At 35.8% G+C, this 9706-nt stretch overlaps 2 protein-coding genes across 3 annotated transcripts; one reads left to right on the forward strand and one right to left on the reverse strand.

The window, feature by feature from the left end:
- The first annotated feature begins 321 nt into the window (after window positions 1-321).
- LOC131597908 (uncharacterized) lies at window positions 322-3108 on the forward strand. The gene is made up of 4 exons (XM_058870568.1): window positions 322-357; window positions 2160-2276; window positions 2427-2688; window positions 2837-3108. The coding sequence occupies exons 1-4, from the start codon at window positions 322-324 to the stop codon at window positions 3106-3108; spliced, it is 687 nt and encodes a 228-aa protein (XP_058726551.1).
- A 1575-nt stretch (window positions 3109-4683) lies between these two features.
- LOC131595252 (importin subunit alpha-2-like) lies at window positions 4684-8897 on the reverse strand. Of its 2 annotated transcripts, none has more exons than XM_058867556.1 (11): window positions 8330-8897; window positions 8047-8143; window positions 7875-7966; window positions 7648-7779; window positions 7359-7544; window positions 7117-7280; window positions 6959-7037; window positions 6388-6516; window positions 5745-5872; window positions 5260-5645; window positions 4684-5144 (listed from the first exon to the last, which is right to left on the reverse strand). In XM_058867556.1, exons 1-10 carry the CDS (start codon window positions 8537-8539, stop codon window positions 5273-5275), a joined length of 1590 nt encoding a protein of 529 aa, XP_058723539.1. In that variant the 5' UTR covers window positions 8540-8897; the 3' UTR covers window positions 4684-5144; window positions 5260-5272. The 2 variants fall into 2 exon arrangements, with proteins under 2 accessions (XP_058723539.1, XP_058723538.1); XM_058867555.1 differs by having other exon boundaries at window positions 5256-5645.
- Between the last annotated feature and the right edge of the window lie 809 nt (window positions 8898-9706).

Here is a 9706-nt window from a genome sequence, read left to right on the forward strand (position 1 = left end):
GTGATTAGTTGTATTCAAAGATGGTGTAGTTTGAGGGATGTAACTAACCCCTGTTTGAGGTCGCGTAGTCTGACTAAGGTAACTTAACATTGATCCCGGCGCCAATTGAGGACTATAAGGCAAAAAAAGCATATGGTGCGTTATCTGCGTATGTAGACGCATTTGTTTGTAGGCTTGCCATCATCGTCTTTGGCATGCCATAAGATTGTTCCCTCGTCGCCATTGGCAACGAAAGTTGTTGAGTATAAGTAACTCCTGGGTTGGAAGTGTTTCTTAGTGTGGTGTGTATGTCCCCAACCATTGTCGGAATACTCGCCGGTAATGGCGAAGACGATGTTGGTTCAAATATTATCAAAGGTATTATCGTCGAAACAAGAACATGGGCGGTTACCCCAATAACAGTCGGAATATCGACGCTACTCACTATTGATTAGGTTGGTTTTTCCCCTTGGCTTTTGGGGTTATTATGTGGATTTGGTGTAGGGACAATTATAGCGGATGTATGTGTCATTTCTAGAAGTAACTTACAACTCCTCAAGCGCATAAACACATGACCATTGGGAACAACTCAAATAAAGAACCTACATGATACCAAATAATTTCTAAAAGAAAACTTTCTTTAAAAAATTCGCACAAAAAAAGGCCCATTGTGCGTACCAATTTGTTTACGTTGATTTTTGATAAAAAATCGGTAGTCTTTGGAAATGTTACTTGCAAGATTGACTAGTAAATCCTATGACATATTTGTGTGTAACTTCTTAGAAAAAGTGTTGGATTGCTATTGTAACAGTATAGTTTGACTACGAAGAAAATAAATTGCAAGGAAAACGAGGATTTTCGAGTGGGTCAAAATCCTTATAAAGCATAATGTAAATGAAAAAGTGAAATGCTAGAAAAGACAAGGGAAAATAAAGGAAAAGATTTTGCTTAAATATGTAAAGACTAGTGTGCAGAATCATACATGTTTGCTCAGTGACTCGTTTCTCACTCTCGTTTTGATATTTTGAGTTTTTTTTGGAGTTTTTGTAATGATATTGTCACCCCTGAATCCTAAAATTAGAATCCCTATATATACTAATACATAAATAGTTGTCTGCAATGGCTTTATTACTAATGAACGATGTGTATCGCGCTGCATGTCTTCCAACCTTTTAGTTTGTTTCCACGCGTCTTCAATGAATGGATAAGATCAAAAGGCAATTACTCAATCTGATCTTTTTTATTTCGCTTCAACTGTTGTTGTCGACCATCAACATTTGTTGAATCCCTGAAGATACTACCCTTCACGGTCTGAAAAACAATCTAAGTCCTAAGTCTTAGGGTAACATGGCTATTTCGACATCCAAAACCAAAATCATTCAAGTCAAAAACACTATCAAACATCATCATTTCATGAGTAATATTTCCTCAGCTTCTTTCCCTTGTGTCGAGCTCATGATGTCGCAAATCACATGCCAAAAATCAGTCAAGTATGAAATTTCCAAAACCAATTAGACAACTTTTCTACTCCACCAATGAACCCTGAAATCTAAAAACACTTAATACAATAGAGTATCGACAACTATTTAATCTTAACAAAATAAATATTTAGCTACACATACTCATGATAGTCTTACAGAAAATAAAAGAAGATGATGAATATAGTATTGACAATATAATCCCTCATTTTATTGTAACTGAATCCACCTTGATTCTTGCTTTTGAACTTTAAACAAAAAATCTCTACTCGCAAAATATTTACAATGTTATATCTTCAACTTATGAGTTAATGTTTTAATCGTTTATTAGGGGAGTTGTAAGTGGGAATTCGCTAAGTGCAATGATATTCATTTAGGTTTTGTTTCCGAGTTTGGAGGGAAGAGGAGGGGAAGGCTTTCGAGATTGAATTTTTTAAAAAATTATAAGAAAATATTTAACAATTTTTTAAAAAATAATTTTGTATAGAATGATAAAAGATTTTTTATCACTACTACATTTTTAATTTTCAGAATAGTATAACAACATAAAAGATATTTGAAAAATTTATGTAAGCCCTCTGAAACCCTCTAAAACCCCCATCCAATACAAATTTTGAGTTCCCCTAATTTAGGAAATTGTTGGTGTTATGAATAAAAGCAAACCAGTAGGTTCCTCTTGAGATTGGTAATGATATTTTGCAGGTTCCCTTATTGGAGGAGGTAAGGGAGGATTGCTTGGTGTGTAAAAAGGAACAAAGTGGTATGTATAGTGTGAAAACAGGCTACAAGCTTTGGTTGCATAATCGTCGCAATCACATAGTCAGTAATGTGGGAGGGGATTGGCATCACATGTGGAAGATTAAAGCTCCACCAAGGACCAAGCACTTAGTTTGGAGGATTTGTATCGGCTGCCTTCCTACCCGTAGTAGATTGAGACAACATTATGTTCTTTGTTCCACTTTTTGTTAGTTTTGCGAAGGCGGTGTGGAGGATGAGTGGCAAGTGTTTTTTGGGTGCCCCCAAACGGCACATTGTTGGACTATTGTAAGGCTAGGTGAAGTTATTGGCCCTAAAATTGAGCATGAGAGCGATGTGAAGTCGATACTTCAAGACATTTTTCGGAGGGAGGATAAGAGGGTTGCAGATAGAGTGGCGGTTATGTTATGGGTTTTGTGGAATAATAGGAATAGTTGGATTTGGAATAATGAAAAGAAAGATGTAATCCAATTGGGTGTGCAGGGGTACCATGTTTGGAAGGACTGGGTCAGGGCTTAGAATATCCAAGAGTCAAGCACTATGGAAGATCACCATCATATCACTTGGAAGCCCCCCCCCCCCCCCCCCCCCGTTTTGGGAGGGCTAATGCAATGTGGATGCAGGTTTCAATAATCAGTCAAGCACTACTAATAGAGGGTGGTGCTTCAGAGACTGTTCTGGTCGTTTTATTTTAGCAAGTACTTCGTGGGACTTTGGCAACCACACGGTTGTAGAAGCAGAAGCGTTGGCACTTAAGGAAGCGATTCAAGGAGCTACTCATATGCACATGGAGCGCATTACCTTTGAAAGTGATTCTCAAACGGTGGTTCAGGTTGTTAACAATAATTCCTTTGGTCATTCTGAGTTTTGTGTTATTATTTCTAGTATTAAGTAACTTTTAGATTTACATCCCGACTTAAGGTAAAGTTTACTAATCGCCAAGAGAATTCGGTTGCTCACTTGTTAGCAAGGACGACCAATTCATGGTCTAGGCGCATGTCTCTTCATTCAATTCCTCTTTGTATTGAACAGTATTGAACAACAGTTACGTTATGAAATGATGAGTTTGTTCCGGTCAAAAAATAAATTAAAACCAAACTCTCCCAACCAAAATCTTTCAATTCTTTCCACTCAATCATTCTCTTTTTTAAAGATCTCCCCTCCTTTTCCTTCCTCTCCAAACTCTCAAACATACCTCTTAGAAAATATCAAACATATTTCTAAATATATACGCAACCTTTCAAAATCTTCCCTTCCAAAATCCTCCAAAAACCAACTCCCAAACAATCTCATAGAGAATCGATATTTCTTTCGTTAGAAAGTAAATACAATTGTCTCTTTAAATACAATTGTCTCTTAAGAATCGCTAAAACTGCCATATTTCGCTAAACGAATATAAAACTTTGTTAAGTGAATTTGTATTGCTTTACTTTTCAATCTTAGTATTTCTTATTTGAAGAGTCATTTTACGGGTGCTTAGCGAATTATTCACATCCCACATTCTCTTCAATTCTACAAACTTTGTGCAGACTCACGTTTCATCTTGAATTTGTCTGCATATATGTTAAATTTATACACTAAATTTACTTTTCTCACTTACGTGTCTCAGTAGTATTATCATTACGATACATGTAAAGTTGGCAAGTACATAATAATGGATCATGTGCTCGATCGAAGGACTAGAATTGTTGCTGTAACCATCCAATAAGAAACCTTGAGTAGCTGTCAGAATTATCTGCCAACTATCCTGACATCAATAACTCATTTCTTACGTGTCCATCGAACCTTTTTAGAATTCATGTTCAATGTTTTGAAAATAAAATTCTACAGGCAAAAACTTGAGGGATCCAGCTTGGCTGCCGTCCACCTTCCCCAATCAATACAAATCTCTTCAGTTATTTGTCATGTGTGCGATGCAATTTAAAAAAAATATTGAGCAACTTATAAATAATTCAAAATTATGTATCTCATATTTTTCAATTTTAAATAATTAGTTTGAATGTACGACGCTCTCAAATAAATTTATGAGTATGAATATTTTAAGTAAAGGTGGTGTTACACTAGACTGTTTTGTCGATTTACATGGTATTTCATATCATTTTTCTTTTTCAATTATCTGATGTCATAATCACAATTGAGGTGGTCGACAATTAGGGTTGCGTCAGCTTTGATTAGAGTGTGACTCTTCTCTAGCTGTCAACTTCTTGATATTGTTTCCCCAGTTAAAAGAATGAAGAAACAAAATGATATTGTTTCCCCAGTTAAAAGAATGAAGAAACAAAAGGCTTCTTCTTCCTCTTATACATTTCAAGATCCACCACAGCATTGGTTTTCTTGTACCCCTTCATAGTAGGTATTAAAAGAAAGTGGTTTCATTGCCCACAGAATTGAAATCCAACTTTTTAAGCATAGGTGTTTCATGTTTGACTTAACTAATTCTATTTTCAGAAGGCATTTTAACTATTAAAGGTGAAGATTAAATAGCTCTAACTTTTTTTACTAGAGTACAACATAAAATTGGGTTCTGAACACTATTCACTCAAATTAAATTCTGACTCGGTCGGTATAAATAACCAATACAAACTACGACTCAATAAAAAATAGGACTCAAAGCCGCTTCAAAGAAAAACCCCTTCCCCCATTGCCACACAACACATGTCCTTGCTACTGCAACATAATTTCTCCCCAGCAAAATATATTTCCTGCACAAGATACAATGCTCACATTATGCAGCTAACTGAACCCACCACCTCCCCCTTCTTATTCGGACATGGCAGTTAAGACTGACCCACCCCAGCACTTCATTACAGACACTAGACCCGACTGACACCAGACACCATGAAGTACATGGACCGACCCCACCCCACCCCAACCCCACCCAGACTCAACCCCAAAAGTCACCCTAGATCAACCCTGCTCCATCCAATGTTCCTACAATTATTGAAAGCAATTTGTTTAGAAACACAAAAATTGTATTATACATTGGATGTAAACTACAACTGTAACTCCCAGAGGAAAAAATAAAATAACTGAGGCATATACCCACTCAACAGAAGTCTTCAACTGAAGTTGAATCCACCAGATGGGACTGGAAGGTCGTTGGCTCCAAAATTAAAACCAGGTTGAGAACCATCGCCTGGAGGTAGTGTCTCATCTTCATCTTCCAACCAATATGTCTCAAGAATTTTAACAGCTTTCTCATAAATTTCATTGTTGTCATGACTCTGCAAATTTTCAATCTTTTCCAATCCCTCGGCATCGTCAATAGCTTGAGCATATGCATTGACATCTCCCGTGTTACCAAAGCTTTTCTCTGCTTCTCCAATCTTCAGAATATTTTCAAGACCTTCTAGACAGACAGTCACAATTCTTGGATCAGGGCAAACAAGCAAATCACATAGAGGCTTAATGCAACCCTGGCTCACCAAGTACCTTGTAACAACAACATTTGGTAAGTTAATACATAAACTCCCGTGTTGACCGCATGAAACAGAGCCAGGAAATAACAATAAGAAAAAACATTTCACATACTTGATTTGCTCATGTGTACCGCCAGATGTACCATTGGAGAGTGCCCATGCAGCTTCTTTTTTAATGTCAAACTCAGCATTTTGAAGAAGATTAACTAGAGGAGCAATCAGACCAGCTTCAATAACAGCCTACATTATGCATAATAAATGGTGGCGTTCAGAGCATTTTTTCGGTAAATAAGCAAACTAAATCACAAGCAAACAAAACACAAGACCTGAAACAGAAAACATAACAATAATGCCATCCTTCAAACCAACACCCCACATTCCCTTCAGTGAGTCACATAACAATCCAAGTTATATAAATATTACCCTAATTGGTGTAACATGAGTGCTTGAGAACTAAATATATCTACAAGACTACAATGATTATTATTGCATCAGATCTACAAGACTAGAATGATTCTTATTCATCACATCTCTATGTTAAACAGGATGTAGCTCCCAATATTGCAGAAACAAAGTAACAGTAGCATATATTTAGATGTCGGGAAACTTGGAACACGGAGAAATTCAATTTAAAAACGTACCCAAACATCAAACTTAAAGAAAAGCATAAAAAATTAAAAAATTTATCACCATACTTTATTAAACATAATATTCAATATTAAGTGTGTATAAAGAAAAGGGATTTACTAGTTTACCTGTATCTGCTCTTTGTTTCCAGCTGTGATGTTTGATATAGTCCAGCAAGCTTCTTTCTTGATACTTTTCTTATGATTATGGGTCAACAGGCTCAAAAGGCATGGGAGTGCACCATGATTGATAATAGCCTGACAAAAAGAGTCCCACCAAAATCAGACAAGACTAGAGTCTATGCTCAAGGTAATAAATAAAAGTGAATCACCAGCAATGACAATGACTATCAAGTGTAACTTTCACCCTTCCCAGACCAAAAATTTTCCACCAGTATAACTTTTTGTTCTTCCCGGACCAAAATTCCCCCGCCACCTCAAAACTAAATTGATTCCTAGACTAGTATTTCTATTTACATCAATGAAACTTCAACAACCACATACTATTATGCATTTTGGTGTGCTCTATTAATCAAATTAGACTTTCAAAATTTACCTACCGATTATTTCAAATTTTAATGTGTTATCAAAAATTACAAATACAGCACTAATTTGGTACTTTACTCAATAAAAGCTAAATTTATTAGAAATAATTGGGTAGCAACTAATTATTGCAACTCATAAGCCATTATGACATTACCTGAGTTTGCATATCATCTCCGGTTACAATATTTCCCACCGTGCGAAGTGCAGGAATCAGCACTGAAGGAGATGGGTGCCTACAAAACACAAACATTTAGAGACAAGAAAGTCTAATAGATGAATCAGGATATTTGTTGATCATGAATAGGCACTCACAGAAGCAGCTGTACAAGCCTGCCACAAACACCTGCTTCAATCACAGCTTGAATTTTGTCATTTGTCCCATCAGAGAGATATGAGAGAGCCCAGCATGCATCTGTCAAGACTTCTTCATCATTGGAAAAAACCAAACGCTCAAGAGCAGGGAGCGCAGGCCTCACCTGTCCATCCAAATTCCAATATTAATACACTGAAAAAAGTCCTCTGCAGGTTAAGTTTAAATTAACAACAAAAATTACCTGCTCAAATGGAGGTTGAGGCTTGCCCCTACAAAAGTTTGACAAGGTCCATGTGGCATTTCTCAGCATTGAAAGCTTTGCTTGTTCATTCAACTGGGATAACAGCGGGATCAGTGCACCATTGCTTAGAACAAGATCACGGCACCTAGGGGAGTCACCGGCAACATTTCCCAAGGCCCACACAGCCTACAATTACAGAGTTTTGATTTTAACCATACTTAAGCAAAAATGCAAAAAATCAGATGTATGAAGCCAGTTCTAGTGCTATCACATTCCAGTATGAACATACCTGCTCCCGAACATCATCACTAGGTGAACTAAGTAGCTTGACAAATATTGGTACTGCCCCATGATCAATTACAACCTTAGTGTTCTCAGAAGTTCCAGATGCTATGTTTGTGAGTGCCCAAGCAGCCTCAAACTAAACAAACATATCATAGCAAAAAATTTCAACAACAACACTACACACCACATTACCTAAAATTCCAAAAGGAAAAAAAAAACAAAGCTTCAAACCTGAAGTTGAGGAAAATCCTCCCTCACTAGAAATTCAACAAAACGAGGAACAACACCAGATTGAATAACTTCCTCAATAGGAGGGCTTCGTTCTACATAACAAAAAAAATATATTCAACACTAAGAATCACAAACATACATATTAAAAACATCAAAGTGAATCAAAAGTTACCAATTGAAAGCAATTTCCGAAATTGAGTAGTTGCTTCAAGTTGTTGGTTATTATCATCAGATAAGACCCCAGCAATCATTGCAGGAAGACTCTCTAACTGCAACATTTAAACATATCTAACTGTCAATTGTCAAACCCATTTTCATAACTAACTACCACTGAACCTAACATCACAAACCCCAATCAAATCTAAACTGATAACGCTATTGGAGATTGGATCATGACCGAATCAAACATCAGAATCAGAAATCAAATCCACATCAAACCCTAAAGTACCGATTACCTTTTTCTCGACAATGGAGGATGACTGAAGAGGAGTAGGAAACTGAGCTTGAAGACCTTCACGTCTCTTCTTCAACAGACTCTCTTCACGCTTACTTTTCCGGATCTCAACCATGTTGTCCTCTCTTCTCCGGCGACCTTCATCGGCATCGACGGCAACCTTGTAACGGTTGCGACGAACTTCGGTTCTAGCATTGGGTCGAAGCGACATCGTATCTTAGGGCTAGCTGGCACCAATCGAAGGTGAAAATTGAAAATGCAAAACCCTAAATTACGACGAATGAGATTTTAGAACTCTGATGAGAGAGAAGAAGAAGGTTTGGAGGAAAGAAATTTAAATAGCTGTATAGTAGTGGGATGTGGGGTTTGTTGCGTGTGGAGGTAGTTGCGGGTCGGGTTGACCCGGATTTTTGATATGGATTGTCGTTTACGGTGATAATGATGTGATTCGGTGCGTCGTTTCGTGATTTTTGTTGCCGACTAGGTGAAACCGGTTACGGTTTTATGATGATATGGATCCTTACTCTTTAATCATCATCACGATCCAATCCACTTCAAGTGTTGAATGGTGGCATGTGTGTTCCAAGAATATCCCATTTCAAACCAATGATGATTTTTTTGGGTACTAATACCTTAATACGTATTTCTACTTTTTCTTTTGATTGTTACTTGTTTCTACTTTTATTTAATGATGAAAGTAGCAAAATATGAACTTAAATATATATATATATATATATATATATATATATATATATATATATATATATATATATATATATATATATATATATATATATATATATATATATATATATATATATATATATATATATATATATATATGTATGTATTTTTTTAATTAGTGTTTTAAAAATCGGATCGGACCGGTCGGTCAGATCAGTTGAATTGAAAATCGGCCAAGTAACTAGTTTGGTTCGATTGCTGAATCTGATATGTCATTGAACTGGTGTGAAGCAGAAAAACTCAAAACCGATGTAAATCGATAAAACCAGAAAAACCACCGGTTTTCCATAACCGGTGATTTAAATGCATTTTTAATTTTTTTTATTTTAAAAACTTAAAACAACATAATTTTAATTATTTTAATAAAAAATTAAAATAAAAAATAAAATAAAATAAAAAAATAGAAAATAAAAATAGAAAATAAAAATAAAAATAAAGATGTTTCGGATGCGGTTGATTTTATTGCAGATGATTTCGATATTGAAGAAGGAGATACCAACATTGAAATAATTTTTTCTTCTTTGAAATTAAATTTAGTAGACAATGAAGTTATTTATTATAATTTATTCAATTAGATTATGTTGCGATTAAATTTGTTTGCAAATATATATTTTGTAATTTTGTACTATTTTAT

This window comes from Vicia villosa, linkage group LG4 (genome assembly GCF_029867415.1).
Source record: "Vicia villosa cultivar HV-30 ecotype Madison, WI linkage group LG4, Vvil1.0, whole genome shotgun sequence".
NCBI classification, from domain to species: domain Eukaryota; kingdom Viridiplantae; phylum Streptophyta; class Magnoliopsida; order Fabales; family Fabaceae; genus Vicia; species Vicia villosa.